Raw genomic sequence first — 22,082 nt, forward strand, 5'->3', positions numbered from 1 at the left:
GCAACCTTTACAGCCTCACGTGTGACCTTAAAGGCAATATTGCAAGTGAATCAAATAAGGCAAAAATAAAAATAAAATAGATTAGAAAAAAAAAAAAACACGTTCGGCATAAAATGCGTAACTCCTGTGGCCCCTGATGCCTCCTAGGATTTATTCTTTTGTCAGGTTTTCTCTCTTTACGGACAGAAGAGGGGAGCTGGGGGGGCGTGTTGGGGGGGTCTCAGCGGCGTCATAGCACCGTACTCTCGTCCTCGGAATCCTCTCGGCTGACTTTGGGCCAATCCGTCGATGCCAGGGAGTTTCTGAAGGGGGAAATGTGGGCGAGGTCCAAAATGCCGTCCAGTTCCACGTCGATGATGGGGATGTCCAGGTTGCAGAAGGAATCTGTCAGGACAGAGAAGAGAAGTTAAAAAAAGAAAGAAATCGATTCAATTACAAACAGATTTTATATGTATCAGGGATGCACGATTAACACTTATCGTACGATGGATGAATTCATGGCCAGAAAAAAAAAAACACTCAAACGCTTCATCCAAATGAGATCTTTTTTGATTTACTCTAATTAAATGGATGGTACAACAGCTCCCCCTGGCGGTCGGAGCCATTAACATCCCCCTCAAATAGATGTAATGAGCAGTCCACCTATTTTTGGCCATGCAGAACAAATTTAACCACAATAATATTTCCACGAGGGCACACAGTTGTGCATTTGCTTTGCTTTGATGTGTGCTACAATGATTATGAAGACATGGAAGAATTTGAGGGGGGAATATATCTACAATCGTGCACATAAGATGAATTTCCTTAAAATTCTGAAATAATTTTGCTTAAAATACACAAAAATATATTATATTGTGTGTGAATTAAGAATTGTGAGTCAAATGAGCATAAAAACCCTAAAGTGGTGAACTGAAGATGAGCTTTTTCCAGTTTCCCATGATGCATCTCTGCATGGCCAAAGAAAACAGCCGTGTTCTATTTCTACTGACTAAAAAAAAATCCAAACTAAGCAAAAACTCCATCAGCTGCTTCAGACATCAACTTTTACGGACCAGATCTGTGGTGAGCGGCACATTATGGGGTGGAGTGAGGGGGGGGTGCAAGGCATTATGGGCGTGGGAAAACCTGAGGGCAGGAAAGGTCTGAGGGATCCATGTAAGCCATGCATCATATGAGGGGCAGCCACCATGCGGGGGGGCAGCGGGGCGGATTAGAGCCAACATGGGCGCAGAGGCTGCAGTTCCGGGTGGTGTGACGCGTCTGCAACCAGGCTGGCTCCCAGTTGGCGGGGTGTGTGTGGCGTGGGGTGGGGTGGGGTGTGGGTGTGGGGGTGTGAGGCTTCAACACAGTAACTCCTGCTTACCCTACAGAGTCCATCTCACACAAAGAATCATAGTGAACCACTGGGCTCATACGGCTGCAGGTGAGACAATAAGAGTCGGGAAAATCAGACAACAACAGCCCAACCGTGCTTATCTGGGTAATTAAGAAATGAGTCAATAATCCCAGATTCTGACATCACTCTTTAAAATAAGTGGCCACGTCATGGCCGCTTTGAAACCCCTTACCTGTGGACATGCTTTCCCCAGGAGACAAACCGTCCAGCAGGCCCGTCGAGTGGTCCAGAGGCTGTGGACTGGTGCCTGGAGTGGTGGGGGGTTGAGGGGGCGGGAGACTGGGCCTCTGCCGGGGGGGTTTGGGGACCGGCCTGGCTTTGGTGAGAGTCCCGGCCAACGACGGTGGGGAAGAGAGAGACGGGGTGGTGGCCATGTGGGCTACCTGGCCAGGGGAGCTGATGGTGGCGTAGCCCTGTGGGTAACCAAAGCCGTACGGAGAGGGGGTGCTGGGGGGAGTGGGTGACAGGCTGACAGGAGAGGGCTGACCAGTGGACTGGTCCGACATGGCTCCTGTCTGGCAGTAGGGAGCTTTAGGGGGGGTCGGAGCCAATTTCTTTGCTGTAAAGGCACCAAAAGGCAGACAGGAAGCTGCTGTTATATTATCAGAGGTTTCCTTTAAGACTAGATGACATCATAAAGCAATTTTCATAGATTAGAGTGGTAGAGTCAAGGTGAAGGAGGGATTAGCCGTCCCTCCTGGCCCCTGGTCTCTTCAAGACCCATCAAAATGACTTAGGAGCTTAATGGGGGGAGGGATGTCTGGAATGGCATGAATGGGAAGATACTGGCTGCAACACTCAGAATGACAGCATAGGTTTGACTGGAAATTCGAAAAACTTCATAGTCAAAAAACCTTCTTTAAACTACAACCTGTAAAACTGCTCATGTGGGAATTTCATTTCAATGCTTGTCGGTCCAAAACGATACATTTACATTTGAAGGAGACATTTTAATTGCAGTCTTCTAGCCTTTATTTGACACTCATGGACCAGAGGAGTGAAGCAGAGAGCAGGATAGCAGGGAGATGAATGGCTAAAACGAAGAAAGTTTCTTACCTCTCCTCAGGCTGTGCGGACTGTGCTCAGAGTGCTGCGAGTGCCCACTAGAGGGCGTCGTTCCCTGGATTCCCTTCTGTCCTATCACTGGAGACAGTTCCTTGTTCTTGAGGGTACTGAGGAGAGAGCGGAGGATAGAAAACAGGAATCATAACCTGTGTCCTATGCTCTTCGAAAACATGCCAACCTTATTAATCTTATTAACACAACACCCGCAGTTCAATGTCACATTGCCTGAGTGACCACGGCTGGCGACAGATGGAGGCTGCGATGTGGTGCAATCCCAAACAAACCCCGGTGGCTTAATGGATTTTCCTTACTTTTACGGCACGGCCAGAATGCCGATGAGCAGAGGCGCTGAAGGTCGCAGTTAATACCCGGAGTGACCGCTCCCGCCGAGGCTGCTGGGACTTTCAATGGATCCTTCGCTCAATGTCATTAACCGCCGCCTCAGCAGGCACCGCCACGATGGCTTCTACTCTTTTTTTTAAGGTCTGATGCCGCACTCTACCACTCACTGGGCCCACTGGTATGACTCATTAATGCACACTTTCATAATGGCGCAGGACGCTTTGAACCTCCTTTGTTGCCTGGCAACCGTCTCCTGAACATCATGCTAATGTGGAAAGTTACAGGGGCATTCGCAGCGGCTGAATTTAAGATGGATCTTATGTCCCCGATGCAATCACAGCCGAAGGAGTGCAATAAGACAAAGGCTAGGGAGCCCCCCCCACCCCCACCCCCCTTGATTTTCCTCTATCATCCCCCTCTTCCTCGAGGCCACTTGTGTGTGTGTTGTGTTGGAAGTCAAATCTGTATTTACCTAGTCAGCTTGGCTCCTCTCTCCTGGCTACAGGCACAGGCTGCCCATGGAGGGGGAGCAGATAGGGGGGTGTTGGGGGGTCTTGGGGAGCCGGGGAACAGCTCGTGACGGGTGAGAAAGAGCGGGGGTTTGATATAGAGGGTGGAGCCGTTGGTGTCGGACAGGGACGCATGCGAGGCGTCGGCCAGAGAGGCCTGTTTGTGCAGGTGCAGGGAGTTGGGTTTGGGTTTAGGGTTGGAGTTGACGTCGAGCTGCTGAGGGGAGGGGCAGAGGGAGTGGAGGAAGGGGGGCGGACTGTAGCCAGTGCGGCGAGTGGGCGCGGACGGCCCCGGAGGCACCGACTCGGGGCCGGGGGCCACGGGACGCGCACCCGGTGAAGCTGCTCGGGTGTAGAAGTGGTGGTGAGGAAGTGAGTGGGACGAGCAGGAGGAGGAACAGGAGGAGGAGGAGGAAAAGGGGTAAGGTGGGGGCGGCCTTTCCTCCTCGGGGGAGGGATATACGTAACAGGAGTCCGACCAGTTGGAGGAGGCATCGTCTGAGCTGCAATGATAAGAATACCAGAGTCTTGTGGGGGCTGAGCTGGTCTCCAGAGGCTGAAAAGACGTTCATGTGGATGAAATCATTATCAAAGAGAAGAGGGGTCAGCGGGGGTCGGAGGGGTCAGCGGAGGTCAGAGGGGTCAAAGGGGTCAGCAGGGGTCGGAGGCACATAAAGGTTGTGAACCCTCTTGGTGACTATAGACAAATAAGACCCAATTAATCAAACTTGGCCCTTTTTTTTTAAGAATACAGGGTTGGAAGTGAGAACCTCAGGGGTGAACATCTCTGTATCCCTCCCTAAACCCTGAGGTGTCATTTGTTGGCAGGGAAAGCCTTCTGATAGGAGGTCGGAGGTCATGTGATCATTAGCATCTCCTCATTCAGGTGAGACCCTGCTGGTTCTATCTGACCTCAAACATCCTTTATTCCAGCAGCTATCGAGCACAACGGTCTCTGTTCACTACGGCTGCTGTCGCACCAACACTATAGAATCTTGCTGGAGTTTTAAATAAAACAAGACGCCCACTCACTCCTGAGTCTAATTCCATCCTCTAAACCTTAAATCGGACCCTAATTCAACTGTTAATTCCACTGCGCTTTATCTCGTGGATTTAATTGGGTTCTATTTATCTGCTGACGACACATTAGCTTGTAGTTCTGCAGAAATCTGTTACGTTACGCTCTTGATGATGCTTGGACTGAAAACAAAACAGGGCTGATTCATGCACATGCAGCAAATCTGCGCAACTGCAGAGGAACCTTCGAGATTTGGAATCTTTACGTGACTGAAAGTCTGAAGTGCCGCTTTACAAACAGAAAAATTCCCCAGGTTCGGCAAAAAACCCGAAGGAATACAAGAGAACGTGTTTGGAAAACAAAGGAGAGGCGACGGGAGTTCACACAGAGGTGAGGAAACGCACGTTTGGGCGGGAAAAACCGGGTGCGAGACGGTGCACTGGTGTTACGCAACAGGAAGTGAGGGAGGTGTGTGTTTGTATGGGGCACAGGAGGACGGGGAGGGGGCGTCACAGCCTTACCTGGCTCGTTCACTGCTAGTGGGAGGAGGGGTGAGAGAGGGGGAGGCGGAGAATTCCCCAGGCTGCTCGGGGATGGGGGCGTCAATGGGCGGGGCAAAAGGGTGCACGCTCGGCGGCGTGGACGAGCATTTACGCGTAGACGGGCCCCTGCGTGACACCCAAGTGGTATCCATGACCCTGACACCCATGCTGCAGTGGGACAAGATCACAGCCAATCAAAGGAAGCGAGGGCTTGTGGGGGGGGTCAGGGGGAGGGGTTTCAGCCGGCGTGGTCCCGGGCGCCGGCGGGGATCATTACCTTTATAATCAGCGTGCTGTAAATCAGTCTGAATCATCACTACACACCACTCACACACAGTGTAATGGATGGAGGTGGACGACGCGCAACAGCACACAACTCGTTATCCGCACAAAGTAATCCCGGTTTTAATGGGCTGATCACCACGGCGACGATAACGACGGCCACGGTGGATGAAAACTGCGACCGCAGCACTTTAACTAACGGGGAACAAGAATCCAGACGCGAGCTATGATCCCTGGAACTTCTGATCTTCTGATCTTTTCAATGTTGTCATTAGCGTCCTTGCTAAAATAAAGCTTTTATTCCCACTTATGGTTGGAAGAAGGAGGATTATCAAGGATGAGCTGCGGTGAAAAGATATTGACTTTATTTAAAAGTTCCTAAATGAATTGTTCCCATAAGATTTTGTGTTAAGTATACGTTTTACGACAAAGAGCATTTTTAAGTCTACTTGGTTTAACAAGAAGCTCTTTGTCGCTGCCAACAGGCTCAACAGGTTTACCTGGTGCCAGAAACACCAGACGATGCTCCTTCTGTCAACACAAAGAGAGACTCTGTGCTTTGCTAACGTCAGCTAACGTCAGCTAACGTTGACCTTCAGCGGGTCGAGAGCGTGCCCGCTCGGGCCGGCGCCGGCGAAACGTCAAACGCGGGTGACAGGTGACATTTCCTGTGAACGTGCGGCCGAAACAACGGTGATGATGAACAGATGAGGTGGAGACTCGGTGGAGGAGGAGGGTTTATACTGTACCTTTGAATCTTCCTAATGCTGCACAATTAAAACAGAGATAAGAACAATGAGGACAGGAGAAAGAATCATGGAAGGCAGGAGTCTCCCCGAGCTCATTACTGGCAACATTATCAACGCAGCAGAGGAATTCTGGCAGGATAAACTGTCGGAGGAGAGCGGAGATGAAGGAGGAAAGGGACGGCTGACCTGGCAGGGGGCTGTAAAGGACAAGACCCACGCTGGGAGCAGAGCAATGCAAGGGGTAAAGTGTGCATCAATCCCTACGCCCACAGAGGAAATTATCATTCCATTTATGACCTAATTAGGTCAAATGTTCCCTAATGGATGCAAGATTATCCCTGCAATATTAAAAATAGAGCCTTCATGCCAGGGATGTGTACCAAAAACACACGAGAGAGATATTGGCGAGCGTCATCGATGTTAGCTCACGGAGTTTGCACAGTGGGGATTCCCATTAACATGCTAATTAAATTAGCATAGCGCCACCAGAGGAAGCAGCACACTTTGCAAGTCATTTTAAAGCGCAACAGATACATTCAGTGATTTCCAGTAAAGCATCTCGCCATTTCAAAATCTTCTTAATAATATTGTAATTGACTGACCTAGCCTGACCTTTTTCTCTGCAAACTAAACCATAATTTTCCTGCCTTGTGTCCAGAGAACTGCAAAATCTTCTCACCGGCCTAATAAAAGGTGCGAGTCCTTCAGTTGTTTTTCTTCTGGGTACAGAAATTACGAGTTGACAGAATGTTTTATTCCTCCCCGGAGCGCAGATCCTATCAAATTTTAATGCCTCAACGTAAAAATAGGAAAATAAAGAGCGCCGAACACAAGAAACTGGGCTAAGAACGTTTGTTCTGAGGAGGAACCTCAGAGGTTCGATGAGGGCAGATACTCGGTTCTGGATTAATTAGCTGGGATAGTTGCATTCCCGGGCCTGCACAGCTCAGACTCCCCACAGGGCCCGATAGGAGAGCCCTGTGTATGAAAGAAACAGAAGGAAAGGCTGGTTTTGGCTAATCCGCTAAAGCTCAAAGATAGTAAAACTCCTCATTTCGCAAACTAAATATCATCTCTCAGCACAGCCCTCACAGGGAAACAAGCCTTTCCACCGAGGTCGAGTCTAAGGCAAAACTTGCGCAATCGGTGGGGAATTCTCTCCTTATGACCCCGTCGAAAGGAAGCCGAGCAGAATTTACGCATCCCTGAGCACTCCTCCCCTGGAAACGAATTTCAAGACTTGTCAGTCCAGCTGTCGGATGTAGGCTGTGCTGGGATGAGGGGGAAGGACGCGGCCGCGGTCTGAGAGGACTGCTGATTTATGACGCAGCGAGGCGGCGCGGAAGTGCGTGGAATCAAGGTTTCGACGTTCCTGAGGATCAGGGGCGCGGTCGTGGGCGCCATCTACAGAAACGTGGACATTTCTGGCGCCGGGAAAACCCAGAATTGTGATAAGACCTGGTTTTAAACGTGAGCATGGAGACGCACCCGTCCTTCTTGTAGAACTCCAGCATCATGTTGTCCGTGGCGACGCTCAGCGGCCGTCGACTCTGGTCGTTCTGTCGGCGGTCAACTTGATCCATGTCCGGCGACGGCACGAGGCTGTAGTTGGCGTTGTGGTTGGTGTGGACGGGGCTCCCGTAGTTGCCCGTCACGTTGAACTCGATTTCTAAAGAGGGCAAAAAATGAAGTTACGCCAACGTCTCGGGCTTTGATTGCTCTGGGTTTCTCACCTCCGGGGAAGAACCAGTCGGCGTGCTGGATAATGGGCTCGATGATGCCGACGATCTGCAGGGAGACCGTGGTCATCATCTCTGTGATGTTGCTGCAGCAGACAAGAGTTTAAATCATTAGCCCGGAAACGTAGCTGTCGCCAAAGTGCTGATAAGAAGCATTAAATGGAGGAGATTAAAACCCTTTATAAAATACCGGTTGTTAAAAACATCAATTAAAAGTGGAAGACTTAAATAAGTGCCCTTCATAATTTTCCAAAATGACGAGTCATCAATTTTAGGCAAACTTTATGTCTCTGGAGACGCGCCGGAGTCTTGTGCCTGTTGGCAATTTCAGGTTTGCATCTTTGCGTTTTAATCCTAAATAATCAGTTCAAAGACTCCTTCAAAAAAGGAAAAAAACCCAAACCCACAGATATTCCCTCTGTTCTGTTCACCTTTGGCATCTTCACTTCATTCAGCATTAATGAACACGGGTTGTGAAAACAAAAATCTTTCATTTGAGAGAAATGAGCATCAAATTATGCACAAACTTCCCAGAGGATTTCCATTAAATTAAACAGAGAATCCATTAAATCCTCGTAGCGTGTAGCTGAATATTCCACGCAGCATAAATGTCACACGGTGATAAAGTTCAACCCGAACCAAACATCAAATTCTCTCTGATTAAATATATATTAATCACATAAAACAGACATTTTATTCAGCTTTCTTTAAGGACTAGTTGATTTGGACTAATATTTGGAAGCTAATGTGTGAGCTAATTCAAGCAGTGATATTAAAACCAAGTGTGCGTCTTTGCCGCGTTACCCTTCGTTGTTCATCCACAGCAGGTTTGGTCCGAGGACGATGGCGATGTTCCCGGGCGTCATTTTGTTCACGTCCTGATGTTCGGTCAGTTTGGAGAGGAATTTGATCAGATACCTGTTGGAACGAAACGCACACCAAACCCCTCAGTTGGGACCCGTAATGGGGGAGAAGCAAATAAATGGGAAGGTGATTCCGTTCACACCTCGGCTGGAGGTCAAGGCAACTTGCCCCGACCTCACAGTTATGAATAAACTGAGCACAAACGTGTGTAGGCGACTTATTCAAAGCAAAATGAGACGTGTGGGAAGGAGGAAAACAATAGTGGACTCCTGCGTCCCCACCCTGCTTTCATAGACGAGGCCTATTTCCAACAGTAGACGGCCGCCGCGCTGACCACGGCTTGTTTTTGCAGCGCGTCGCTGCGGGTTTGTGAGGAAAACAGGCTGCTGCGCCTCTGCGGCGCTCCGAGCAGCCGAGCTGATGACTCATCCCGAGCGGAACGATCATCGGGACAGGCCTGACGGGTCCGTTCAGGGGAACAATGTGGGGAAAAAAGCTCCCCGATTCGGCGGTGACACTGACAACGGCTGCCTTATCTTCCCATTTCCCTCCCATTGATTTTCTCCTCCCTTCATTTCGCCCTTTTGTTTGGCTTCAGCACTTCCAGGGGTGAAAGATGAAGATCTGCAGCCGCTCTGGAACCACTTCACCGACTTCCAGCGCCAGCTCAGACCTGAGCCCATGTCCTCCGACCCTAAAGCCCCCGTTTATCCGAAGTGATTAGCACTCACTTAAAGTTGTTGTTGTTGGCTGCTGGCAGTTTCTCGCAGGCGCTGTGCAGCGCCTGCAGCCTCCTGTCCTGATCCTGAATGCTGCAGACGGACAGAGGAGATAAACCAAAGGTCTAAAGACGGAGATGAAATGGACACAAACTGGGTGGGTACAGACTTGGAGGCCTGGATCCAGTCGTTGTACAGCTCGTAGCTCATCAACGGCTCCGGCAGCTCCCGCAGGTAAGACTTCAGCGCCCCTGAGGCAGAGCAAGAAGACGGAAGTGTTGAAACGCGCTTGTGCACAGACGCATTCGGGGATCAGTCTGTCCCCATGTCCATCAGTGTTGCTACTGGTTACGCAGTCGCCACATACCGCCACCTTATTTTAAACTGCCACATCCGGGAGACAAGTCTTCCACATCACCGCCTTCAACCGTCATGTTTGTTTTAATTAAACCGGCAAACACATGCGGTGTAGCGGGAATATGAGCGTCCGGGTTGATAGAGGAACCTTAATTTCCTGTGCACAATCACGAGACGTCAATAGCGAGTCTCCGTCTCTCGTCCTGCACAGCACAAACGCGAATCTATCCGAATTGTGGTTGGGATTCGGTGCTAACGACGACGGCATTCGTCAGTGGCGTTTTAGCCGTGATTCCGCGAGTGTGTCGGCCTCCGCGTCACCTAGACGACGGCGAATTAGCTACCGTAGACGCTTTGGCCTTTTTTTTAGACTAATGGAAGATGAAGACGTGGCCGCCGCCGCCGCCCGGTGGGACAAGCCAGCAAATTAGATTTGCTGTCAGTGTGAGCCCAGGGGACCGGAGGGGGTCTAGTCTCAATCAGGGCTCATCTCTGTCCACACGCTCCAGCGAACAAGGCTGACGGACTGACTGGGATTTCAGGTTCAATGAAGACATTTACCTTCATTTGTAAAAGCAAACATTTGTGGAAGGAGGAGAATATTAAGGTTTGATGTATCCAGCAAGGCTGGTTCAGGAGACATTTAAATGGTGCCTTCGTTCAGTGGTGCGAGCTAACTGGGTTACTGGGTCAGCGTCAGCAGGTAGGAGATAATGAACATCATGCAAGATTCACTAAACTCTCTCAAAGTGGAAGCAGACGACACCTCCCCAAAGGCTTTAAAGTGGTATCAGTGTCATTGCCAAGAGAGCGGCCGTTTCCCCAGCAACAAGAAGACCAAACGCAGACGCACCCGGGCTGCGTCACCTGTCAAACGTTTAAAAAAGGAGTTCGATAAAACGGCGACACTGTGTGAAGGTCCATCAGTTATTCTGTGTCAGTTCAGCCGGACAGTTAAGCATTAACTTTCATAAATGTTTCAATGATTTCAGCTTTTGTCTGCCCGAACATCCGTTTCTGTGGCGTCTCCAGGCCGACATGACTGAAAACATTGAAGTCGTTAAAGGTTCTTATCGTTGGACGGAATAATCTGCTAATCTTGATGGTTAAATTGTCCTAAATCAGTCAGATCTGATAATAAAAAGTAGGCAAGAAGATAACAGGGTGATGAAAGAAGGAGAGCTCTTTTGTCTGTCGGGAGAATCAAAAGCAAACCGGTGACAGCGACACAAAGACGTCAAGGAAAGTTCTGCTGAATATGAACAATCGAGCTGGATCTCGGTTATATTTAGAATTTATGCACAAACGTTTGCTTCGAAATCAGAAAGAAATCAGCAAAATGTGCATGAAACCTTCTTCCTTCTGCTTTTTTCCTTAAAGTTTACAGGGTTGACGTCAAAAAGGATCCAAATGAAACAGAATTACAAGATTGCGAAATAATTTTCCCCCCAAGAACAGATGAGACGGTATCAGAGAGCTCACCTGCGATGGCGTGAGGGTCTGCCGAGTACTCCTGAACGTCCAGCACCCCGCAGTCCAGAGACGCTTTCAACTTCTTCAGTTTGGAGGCCGAAGGAGCGACTCTGAATAAGCCCTGGGACGGAAAACACGGCGAGAGCGAGTGAAGCTCTGAGCGCATCGGTCAGTCTCGTTTTGAGTGTTAGCAAAGCCTTCAGACAAACGAATGACTCTGATCCCAGCCTCGTTAGTCACGCGGGCGGATGTGATGCGTTTGTTGGCTCTGACCTCCTCCTGCATGCCACATTCCAGCAGCATGGTGACACAGGCCTCGATCGGAAAGGCGATGTCTCTCCCGCTGAGCGCTAAGTGCTCCTCTAACGGTTTCCCGTAGCACGGCTTCTCCACCCAGCTCTCTGTGGAACACACGGACACACAAATGTGTCAGGAAAACAGGAGGAGCCGACGCTGCGAGTAAATACAGAGGCTCCATCTTCTCTCAAGTTATTGCTGCAAAGGAGAAATCAGCCTGGAACCAATCGGAGCAATATTAAGGGCGCTGCAGGCGGATGCAGATATAATTCAGATGGTGATATAGAATATATAAGAACCTGCAAGGACACAATATGTCTGATCCACCTCCCGGTCTACACATCAGGCTCAACGCCAACATTTGTGTGAATTTCCTGAGTGTTAACCTGCTAAAATGCCCCTCGCTGAACCTCTGGTGATTATTCAAAGAGCTTTTTTTGCTGCCAGCGCCCGTTCCCGTGGCGACGCGCAAACCAGTACGAGGAAATGCAGGGAACAAAACTCACCCTGATGAGCTTTAATCTGCGGCAGGATGCTTTGAAGCAGCTCTAATGACTTTCTGTGGTACTCGGCCTGGACTTCTATCAGCTGCCCGAGACAGAACGACAGGAGTGAGAGGAAAAATCCCGAAAGTTTCTCTTCCTTCGGCCCGGGCGCTCCGGTACGTACCGTCTGAAAGTAGCTTGCATAGTCAATTTCTTTGGCCACAAAACTGTACATGTCCGCCGATAACTGATCCTGGTGGAGGACACAGTATTTAAGCAGAGAGAAAAACAAGCAGAGGAAGACAGAACAAGGAAACAGCAGCATCTTTAGTCTGGCCTCATGTACACACGAGACAGGGGAAAAACTTGGAATGGTGCCTTTCAACAAAAGCGAATGCCAATTAAAAGTATCCCCGACTTGGAAAAGCGGTGAATGTTATTGGCGCTTCGCCCCCAGAACACAAAGTGAGAGCTAATGTGACGTGATGGGAGCTGATGACTGACTCGACAGATCTCCATGCGGTTGGCTGCCTCCTCCATCTCCTCCCTGAGGTGGTCGGCCTTGGCGCCGCTCGGCTGCAGGTTGCTGGAAAGTCCCGACGACTTGGTGGACTGATAATACCTGCGGATCACACGGCAGCACTGATGAGCCAAGACCAAAAAATAGGGGACGTTATTGACAGCAGGGGGGGGGCTGTCGTCGACCCCCTGGTGGCTGGCTGCAGTATCATCATCTGTTTAAGACCAATATTCAGATTATTTGAAATTGTATTTTAAGCTGACGCGCAAATTTATCTGCGTTCGGTGGGAATCAGAATAAAAACACTCCGGTAAAGAGCTGAAAAAGGCCAGTGGTTTAATTGCCAGGGTAAACATCCTCGCCTTGATGCGATGGAGCCAGATGGACGGACGGAAGGAGAGAATTTGTGTTCATTTGACAACGTGTGAGAGGGAACTATCGCATTCTTCTGAATTCTAATCTGTCGGCCTGAAGCTGAAGGCGACAGCTAAAGTGACTCGTGCAAACGAGGATCATTTGTGCTCCCCCATTCGTTCAAGTCCCAGCTCTCCCTGTCAGACTCTTCTCCTCTGAAATGTTCTGTCTGAGTTATCTCTCTCAATGGAGATAACATGTTGCCAGAAGAGCTCAGCACACAGAAGCATGATGGGAAAAATTGCTTTAAATTTGGGTCACTAAAGAAACAGAGCAAAACCGAAGACTTTTCTCCCATTGGGGTGCTCGTGTGGACCCTAAATGATGATGATTCAGGTCTAAAAGGTGTAGTAATGCTGCGCTTCCTCAGTCAGAGACTCTTTTATGGCGTCTGATTTATGCTAAAGGAAGAATGAACTGACTAAAAAGCAGAGCAGAGACATTTAAACCAGAGTGAGCAGGTGAATCGATGCCCAAACTACACACGGCTTCACTTCCTCCTGCTGTTGTTCAATCAAAATGCTTCACCTCATCCCCGTGTCCCTAAAAAACTGGATGTCCAGGAAATGTTGAAAGATCTTTACCTTCCTTTCTTGCCTTATTTTGCTCCACATCTGTGAATACAGTTTTTTTATGATTAGCTTCTAGCATAAATGAAGCTAAACACATTTTCCCAATTTCACAGTGTGAAATCGAATCCAGGCGACATTCAGTGGGAAGCCTCAGGACCAGAGTACTCACAGCAGATAAAGTTTCTGCCATCACAGTCCAGCCTCTGTCTCACCACACGGGACAGAGAGACTCAGAGAGGGACTCACCGTGTGCGGGCAGAATCCATGTCCAGGACCAGCTTGGCTAAATGTTTCCTTTGTTTCTGGATGTTTGGGATTTCCATCTGAGAGACAATATAATGATGACTTTAGGCAACGTGATGCGAGTTGCATCATTAACAAAAATATGGGTGTCGCACAAACGGTCGGGCTGGTTTTTTACTGTGCGTCTGCCGTATAATAGCGAGGCCCAAATCTATGACTTTAGCCGTCTGTGACGCGACGGGAGCCGCCGCTTCGTCTCACCTCTGAGAGGTCGTTCAGGGGCTCGACGACGTCTCTCTCGATGGTGAGCTCGAACATGATGAGCTCCTGCGCCAGTTTGTCCTGCGTCTCGCCGCAGAGCTTCAGCATCTTCCTGCAGCGGAGGGAAACATCGGCGAACGGTGACCGGGACGATTCAACAACCAGTCCCAAAAACACTCATTGTAGCTCGACTCTGTGTGTGTGTGTGTGTGTGTGTGTGGTCTCACCCTAGTAGGGACTCGTCTCCCAGCACAGCCGCCCCCTCCACCATGCATTGTGCTAACGTTGTGAGAGGAAGCTTCTTCTGCACGGAAACAGACACAAAAACTGTTCCATCAGAAATGTACCAGGGCTTAAAATCAAACGCACCCATTAGGAAAGTAGGGAAATAAATCCACCGGGATCCAAATTTCTCAATAAAATACTTCAAAACTGTGCTTAGGAGCCACGTTTGTCTTTAGCTACAGCCCACCGACTCAGCCTGGACGGGTAGTTTCAGGTGACAGAGATGCTTGAGTGGCTTTTGTGATCACGATCGAAGGCAGCGTTGCTCACCGAGGGCGACCTGACAGACTTCTTGTCCACATCCACGCCCTGCTGGCCCTGCAGACAGGCGGTTAGCTTCTTGTGTGTGCTGTGGGAAACCTGTTTGACCAGCTCAAGGCGCTTTTCCACCTGGCAGAGAGAGAAGAGGCGACAGGTCAGGCGACGTGCAACAGCGCGAGGCTCCGGGTCCCAGGTCGGGTGGGAGGACTGTGACTGAGGGCATCATTAACCAGAGCAGTCACGAGGCTGATCTCCTCACTCACTTTAGATATAAGAGTCTCTTCTCTTTTATTCCTAATGGCATTCTGGTGCAACGCAATTGTGTTGTTTGTCATGAATAGATGGAAAATGGGTTTTTAATAATTCAGATGGCAAAACGATGGATGGTGTTTGACACCGGCAGGGTGGATATAACGATATGAAATAAAATAAACAACATCTGCCTTAAAGGCGATCTCTGACACACGTTTCCTCTCCTCTTATCTGATCTATTCTGCCATCATAAACGCTTCTTTGTTCGCAACAGCCCCACGTCGCTGAACCTCCCCAACCAGTCTTGCCGCTCCAGAACCGACAGCGGGGGGCAAGCCCGGTGGAAAACCCCCGAAAGGATCCCGAAAACGTTCAGAAAAAAGCTTTTACATGGACAGAATATCGACATTTAATGTTTCATTACCTGCAGGAGATCTTCACTTAACACTTCGGTCTTCTCAGCCCTGAAAGAGGAGGGAGAACAACGGCCGTTAGGCTGGATGTTGAATCCATAAACGCTGGATGTTGAATCCATAAACGGCAGGTCAAGAGTTGGGAAGACGTGCTGGACAGGACGGTGGTGCCACGGAGGGCCCGGCTGCTCTGCTAACAGCCGGCTCTACACCTCCTACTCCATCAAAGTAATTACTTTTTCTCTACTTCTATGTCAGCAATATGTAATGGAGTCACAGCCTGGAGCTTCAGAACACAAGAGTTTGTTTTCGGGGGTTCAAAATGATGCCGTGCACCCAGAGAACGTCAGATTAAATATGGGGCAGACGAATGTTTCATCCATTCGGAGAGTTGCTGAGACATAAAAGCCATTTCATCAATAAATTAACGCCGCAGTGCCCAATGTTCAGGCTCGGATTCAAACGGTCCAAAACATAAAAGATCATCCGTCTTTCTGTTGATAAAAAACAATATTAAAAGACGAAAACGTGACTGGAATAAATGTCATTTGATGAACTGATGGTAACAGAGACTGTAGTTATTAGACCCAAACGGACCTTTAGATGAGCTCAACATCGTTATGTCATCAGACAATAATGCTTTTTATTTCACAACATTTCAAACTGATTAAATGTGAATAAATCAAGTAGAATAAGTGCAATTATCTGCAGGCTAAAGAGCAGAAATTGTCATTATATCGTTAAAAAATCATTTGTTTTTTTCGCTGTTTCATGATTCTGGCGTTTGCCTGCTAATATCAATTGAGCTGTGTTTATATTCACAGACAAACATGAACTATTAATATGGGAATAAAATGCAAAGGCCACGCGGAGGGTGATTTAAAACCTCCTCCCGCCCTGCAGCGTGGAACCATCCAGGCAGAGCAAGTCCGTGTCAGCCTTACAAGCCTTTTGTTGTAAAATGTGAGGCCAAACAGGATCCCGACTAGCTGCAAGATGCAAACATCTCGTTCAACAGGTAGAAACTGTTGAAAAATGGGTCACCTGGGTTATAATTTAGAGAAGAGTGAGAACAAAAGTTCACGCTTGCAATTCCAAAACTGCAGCGCTGCAATCAAATCAACCAGTGTTGAATAGAAGGAGAGTTCAAATGAGAATAAAAGCTGCTTAGATACTACTAAGATTTGTTTCTGGGGCCTGGAAACAGCTTGAAGAGCCAGTTTACGACCCAAAAATCAATTTAAATGTCAAAATTCAGCGCAGATGGACGATAATGCCTTCAAATTTCAGACAGACCGCTCTCCCCGAGTCCTCATCAGGCCGAGCCTCCTTTACGGACCCCTGCGGTTGACTTACAGAACTGAGCTTCTCCTGCGCGAGGGTCTGCTCCTGTTGATCTGCAGCTTTTTCCTCCACATCCCCCCCCCGGTGACAGGAGAAGGGGAAAAAAACACCCCTGTCCAGGCAGGAGCCGAGCGCCAGTGCAGAAGGGAGCAAGTCAGGAGGAGGAGAGACGGGTGAGGCTGTGAATGGGAGGGCGAGCTGGTGGAGGGGGAGGGCAGCTCAAGCATGAGACCTGCCCACCTGGTCCTTTTACCTGCACCGTTTCCTAGGATTCCTCTTCACCACAGGGGGGCCCAGACACGATTTTATCCTGTCCTGCTTCCATTTCTTCTGCTGCCTGTGCGGGGGGACATATCTGATCTGCCCAGGCAGCCAGGCTCTGCCCAGTCAACCCCATTCAGCATAGCTGTGCCGGTCTAATGACACCCCAACAAGCTGAATTCCAGCATTTTCATCAGTTAGATGCTTCAGACTGGCAGAATCTATTTATTGGATTATCTCAACTTCATAACGTCTGTGTGTGTGTGTGTGTATTTAGAGCCACGCGGCTCACTCTCTCTAGAGTGACTTAACCTAATTTCCTTTTTCTTACAACGCTGTGCATAAATCCATTTATCCCCCGAGTTTGAAATAGAACGAGTCGCTCAAGTTCCTCTTCTCTTCATTTCCTCTCCAACGTGCAGCAAACGTGAGCCAGGCTGATGACGCAGTGGATTTAACCAAAACACACTGTGATGAGGTGGACCCATGGACACACACACACACACACACCTTAGTGACCTCCTCCCCACCAGGTGGAACGACCTTGCAACCCTACATTAAAGAACCAAAGCACCTCCACCACAGAGTCTGTACAGATTATTCAAATCCTTGAACTGGAACTGTCATGTCCTCAATTACCAGCAGGAGGCAAGATTCCATAACACTTTAATCACACTTCACCCCGGGGGGCAGAAACGGAAGATAATATTATCTGCATCTGCAGATAATCCAACAAAAATCCATCCCTGTCTCATAAACTTGTGCACTTGTCCAAAGTATTTGGAGCTTTTAGGAGCTCACAGGTATTAATGTGATGCTGCACACGGATGTTGAGGCGTTTGGATGTGGCGCTCAGCTGTGCTAACGCTTCCACTCTGGAGGCCTTGTGAGGGTGCACAGCTGATAAAGGGAGGGGCAGAAAAACACATATTCTTATATTTTAATGGGGAGGGAGAATCAAAAAGACCCTTGTAAGATGGAAGGGAGGAATTCAAAGGTCTAACCAAGACGGATCCATTTGCTTTTGATGTAACTCTAGTTTTATCTGGGAGATCACGTTAACCGCCCCCCCCCCCCCCCTCCCCGCTGCAGCTTTCCGCTAATGCGCCGACGGCGTTCAGGGCGTCGCTTCCCGAACGGGAGCCTGGCTCCACTGCAGCACCGGCCTCTGTCGTCACAGCCGGGATTCCCACGTGCACGGAGAGGGGGGAGAAGAGGGCCGACAGACGGGGAGGATGCGGTGAGGAACGCAGCCTCGGCCGGGGATAAGATCAGAAATGTTGGGAACGGTGAGTCACAATCCGCGATAATGACTCGGCTTTTGTTGTTTGGCTGCAGATCATCCGGCAGAATTCTCCTCTGCTCACCTCAAAAGGCTCCCGGATACTGCAGAAGTGTTCGTATGCTCCACTTTCACTAGATAAACGGATCAAAGGTACCGATGTAGATAGAAATCCACTTTAGTACGAAAGATTTGTGGCTTTGTCAGTGACTTTGACAGCTTGGCTCTGGGATCAGGAGACACAACGATGGACAGATGTCCTGAGTCTAACACGTTAATTAACTGAGCCATGAGAAATGTGCCTGCACGAACCCACCGGAGGGTCAGAGGCTGAGAACAGCCCACCGCTGTGGCAATGCTTTGCTTTGAAAGCATCTTTAGGACAGTTGCCTGTTGTTGTCTTCAGTTTATTTTGCAGCCACAGCTGGAGCATATGTCCCTGAGTCACATCGCCGTCCTCTTAAACAGGCTCCCGACGCCAGACCGAGAGAAGCAGCTGCACATATTAGTCGTGATGTCGTGTGCGCTACCACGCAGAACCGGTTCCTAAAGGGAAACTAACGTTCAAGCTAAACGTTTTGAAAAGCTCTCCTAAAAACCAGCCGAGCTTTAGAAGCTGGGTATGTTTACACGGGAGGTGATAAAGAGGGTTAAGATGATTCAACAGATCTAAGTGAGTCTTGGCTCTCCAGAAAAGCTTCTTCCCAGAAAGAGGCCGTTTAAATTAAAATAGTTGCCAAATCCTATTAATTATATTCCCTTTTTGGTTTTGAGACATTCCTCAAAAGCCTCCTGCTCTGAGCCATTTCTCAGCTCTTTTTCGACATTCTTCTCCACTACAGCAGCAGCAATAATCTTCTCAGCCTCATCCAAACAAAGGACAGCACAGACCTGCTCTTATGTATTTATGGTACGAATCCAGACTGATGATTTAATCCATCCTGTCTGGACTTTTGTCGCGCGGCTGTGAAGCAGCTCGGATTAAATTTGAACACGATCCCCAACAGGAAATCAGAATATCAGGTGAGAAAATGGTACAAGGACAAAGAAATCCCACAGGAAAAATCTTCCAGGTGAAGTCTGATTACCCAGCATGCTTCACTCCGCCACGGCGAGAAGGGGGAAGGGGGTGGCGGGGTTGCTATGGCAGCAGCAGGTGGGGGGGATCGGATGGAGTAAAGCGGCGTCAGTCCTCCGACAGCAGCCTGAGGAGCAGCGCCGGTGGTCGCGTTTTCATTTGTCACAGCGACACCATCTCCAGGGTGAGATCTAGGACTCGTGCGGCGTGCACGTCGCGCACGCTAGCGTCGTCTGTGGGCGTCAAGGTCGAAATCCTCAGGAACCTTTCAACAACATCGGCCCATCTTGTCTGTGCTTCTGTGTGGTCTCGGCCGTCTTTCACTTATAGATTCGGCTATTTTCAGGCACTTGACTGGAAAGCGTCGGTGCACGGCGGCCGTATGGCTAACACGCGGCTAACACGCTAACACGCAGCAGCACGTGAAACATTTCGGTCACCAGCGATTCGAGATTTCCAACACAAACGGCTGATTCAGGCGAAAAGCCCGGGAACCCTTTGATGATGCCGGATCGGGGATCCAGTCAGGCTTCTGCCTCCATCACCGGTAAAGACAAGCTTTTCCTGGTCTGTGTCACTTCCAAAATTGCGCAATTCCCGCCCGTCCATGTGGTATCATTGTTGTTGCGCGTGGTTATGAAATGTGCGATGAGCTATTTTTGGTACGATTCTGTCAACAGCTCCATTTGGTTCCTCTTAGAGTCCTTCACAGGGATCAAGGCTCTGTCCTTCACTCGTAACTAGAATTAATCTTCAAATATGTTTTTCCAACACTGGAAAAATAAATAAATCCGGGTTTCAGTTCCAGCGCTGTGATATCAGCGCGGCGCACGCGCTGCATAGTAAACAGCCGCAGCACGACACAGCGCCAGATAACAAAACACGGCCGCGGGCTAAAGCCTTTACCCACATCAAAATGCTGCTCACGGCCTCAAAGTTGGGAGCATCCAGGTCCGGCTCTCTCTTGTCGAGGAGTTCTAAATCCCACAGCTTTTCCCACACAATGAAACAGTCTGACTCATTCCAAATTCAGGGAGAGTACGTCACCAGCGTCGGCCCCCACAATGGACGAGGAAAGAGAGGAGGGCCTGGAAAAATAAAGTCCACCACAGGAGGTCACGCACCTCTTAAAGGTTCCTTTCCCCCCTCTGGGAACACTTCTTACTGCGGGTGTAAAGGACCGGAATAGGAGTACAGAGCAGGAAAATGATCGATTTCTGTTCTTTTTACTGGACTTTTCCCACCACCAAGCATCCAGTCCTGGACCACAGCCGCCTTCTTGGGATCCACACAGGACGATAAGGAACGAAGGAACGCTTCCTGAGACTTGACATTTCTTTAAAGTCCGAGTAACGTCGGCGCAGCTCCGACTGAATCTTTAATGCTTTGATGGTATCAATAATTCACCCGAAACAGCTAAAAATAAAGTTCCCTTAGTGTTAGTGTACCGGCCGGTAGGACTTTTATCAACACTTGCTTTCATCATTAATTGATGGGAATATTTCCTCAGCCGCGGGAATCGTCCATCACCGCACAAAGGTGCTACTTCTGAACGGCGCGTGGCTATTCCTGCTCCTGCAGCCTCACCCTGGCTCAAATCTGGGGCCACCAAGATGACCGGACCCCACAGAGTGATTCAAACCCCCAAGTCAGGACTTTATATTTACGGTGGAAGCGCGGCAGTAAAGCGCCGCTCCGCTCCGTCCAGTAAAACCAGTCCTACGTTCGACAACAGTGGGAGATCAATGCGCCGGCCTGCAGATGTGGAACATAAACAAGCTTAAAAGCTGCAGCTATAGAGGAACAAACTCAACCTAAAGGTTCTGGGACTGTTTAAATTAGATAAGACCCCGTCGGGCCACCGGCCAGCCGCACTTTGTGCCAGTACGTGTTCGCAAATTTCCCACAGAAAGAGGAACATCTGGTCAAATTGTTCATCCAACTGCAGATGTGTCGTGTTTATCCAGCCCCTCCCCCCCCCCCGACACCGGCAACACCTCCACCCGGCCCGATCTCCTCAACAGGAGCTGGGACGGCGCCAGGCCTCTAATGCTTCTATCTCTTTTTTATTTTTTACCCCCATCTTTCTCTGGAACAGGTGCGCAGGTTCATGCCTGAACCTCTTGTCCCAGCTCGCTGTTGCCGGGGGAACACCCGGCGTTCTGGCAGCTGGGCTGAAGAGGGCTCTCTGGACCCGTCACTACAGGAGCGCCGGGACCGGGACGCTCCCCCCTCTGCCAAGTTCTCATCCCGTGAAACAATAGCAGAGAAAGACTGTGAAGAGGAGCGAGGAAGAGCAGCCGAACCGGATCTGGACCGGAATATCACCGCTTTATTTCTGACCACGGTGGCGTCAGAAGAGCGGAGGACAGACCTGAGCAGGTGATGGGCTGGAGGGCGCCGGTGTTTCTCAACATAACGCCATATGCAGACGTTAATATGCATAAGGAAAGAGACAGGTGCAGCAAGGCGGGACTCCAGGAACGGGGCGACAGCAGGCGTGAACCCAGACGTTACAGCAACAATGAAGTCACCGTCTGCTTATATTAATTATTCCCACAGCTGTTTTCAGCTCACACACCAAGTTGGACCCTGAAATATTGAGTAATAAAATCTGGGAGTCAATAAGGGGGTCTTAATGAGCCAGAATGCCAGTGGAAAACTAGATCTCCGCAACAAATCCGGCCAATAAATTCCCCATTTTAGCGCGATTGCTTCTATGGCTGTTGTTTTTTTTGGAGGTATCGTAAAAAGGAAGCTGCCAGAGTTTTGCCGTTGCCCACCTTTGAGATTCAAAAATAGATGCGATTATGCAAATAGTGCAGAGGGAAAAAAGTAGAAAAAAGGCAGCGATGTGTGATATGAAATCAGCCCCTGATGTCGCCTCATGTGAGATGCAGATGTGACGCTACCGCTGCCGTGGGGCTTCAATAAGCCTCCTATCAACTGTGCATCCGAGGCCCTGTAGTCACGCTTAGATCCCCATCGAGCAGCATTCCTATCAGGAATGTTGTTAACGACCCTCTGCTGATGGAGAGGTGGAAGACGTAGTGAAAAGT

General features: G+C 49.4%; 1 protein-coding gene and 1 long non-coding RNA gene across 9 annotated transcripts in view; one reads left to right on the forward strand and one right to left on the reverse strand.

Annotated features, from left to right (window-relative positions):
- Positions 1-118: 118 nt before the first annotated feature.
- The window catches only part of LOC130528718 (rho GTPase-activating protein 44-like), a 30,888-nt gene continuing 8,924 nt past the window's right edge, over positions 119-22,082 (reverse strand). Inside the window, exons 1-23 of one of the 8 annotated variants that reach the window (XM_057038402.1) lie at positions 16,415-17,011; positions 15,070-15,109; positions 14,403-14,522; positions 14,075-14,151; positions 13,848-13,959; positions 13,590-13,666; positions 12,342-12,459; positions 12,022-12,090; positions 11,859-11,940; positions 11,329-11,456; positions 11,065-11,176; positions 9,395-9,476; positions 9,238-9,318; positions 8,447-8,560; positions 7,637-7,728; positions 7,392-7,572; positions 5,904-5,921; positions 4,852-5,040; positions 3,276-3,815; positions 2,453-2,568; positions 1,569-1,955; positions 1,364-1,417; positions 119-384 (exon numbers count right to left, since the gene is read on the reverse strand). In XM_057038402.1, coding sequence (XP_056894382.1) covers positions 1,410-1,417; positions 1,569-1,955; positions 2,453-2,568; positions 3,276-3,815; positions 4,852-5,040; positions 5,904-5,921; positions 7,392-7,572; positions 7,637-7,728; positions 8,447-8,560; positions 9,238-9,318; positions 9,395-9,476; positions 11,065-11,176; positions 11,329-11,456; positions 11,859-11,940; positions 12,022-12,090; positions 12,342-12,459; positions 13,590-13,666; positions 13,848-13,959; positions 14,075-14,151; positions 14,403-14,522; positions 15,070-15,109; positions 16,415-16,629 — 2,958 coding nt within the window. In that variant the 5' untranslated portion in view covers positions 16,630-17,011 and the 3' untranslated portion in view covers positions 119-384; positions 1,364-1,409. Of the gene's footprint in view, positions 385-1,363; positions 1,418-1,568; positions 1,956-2,452; positions 2,569-3,275; positions 3,816-4,851; positions 5,041-5,903; positions 5,922-7,391; positions 7,573-7,636; positions 7,729-8,446; positions 8,561-9,237; positions 9,319-9,394; positions 9,477-11,064; positions 11,177-11,328; positions 11,457-11,858; positions 11,941-12,021; positions 12,091-12,341; positions 12,460-13,589; positions 13,667-13,847; positions 13,960-14,074; positions 14,152-14,402; positions 14,523-15,069; positions 15,110-16,414; positions 17,014-22,082 lie in introns of those variants that run through there. The other 7 variants (XM_057038395.1, XM_057038411.1, XM_057038424.1 and 4 more) reach the window with 7 other exon arrangements.
- LOC130528765 (uncharacterized) lies at positions 17,553-21,734 on the forward strand. The gene is made up of 2 exons (XR_008951391.1): positions 17,553-17,952; positions 21,122-21,734. It is a non-coding gene; the product is annotated as an uncharacterized LOC130528765 (long non-coding RNA).

The sequence above is a fragment of the Takifugu flavidus genome, chromosome 1 (assembly GCF_003711565.1).
Source record: "Takifugu flavidus isolate HTHZ2018 chromosome 1, ASM371156v2, whole genome shotgun sequence".
Lineage (NCBI taxonomy): Eukaryota > Metazoa > Chordata > Actinopteri > Tetraodontiformes > Tetraodontidae > Takifugu > Takifugu flavidus.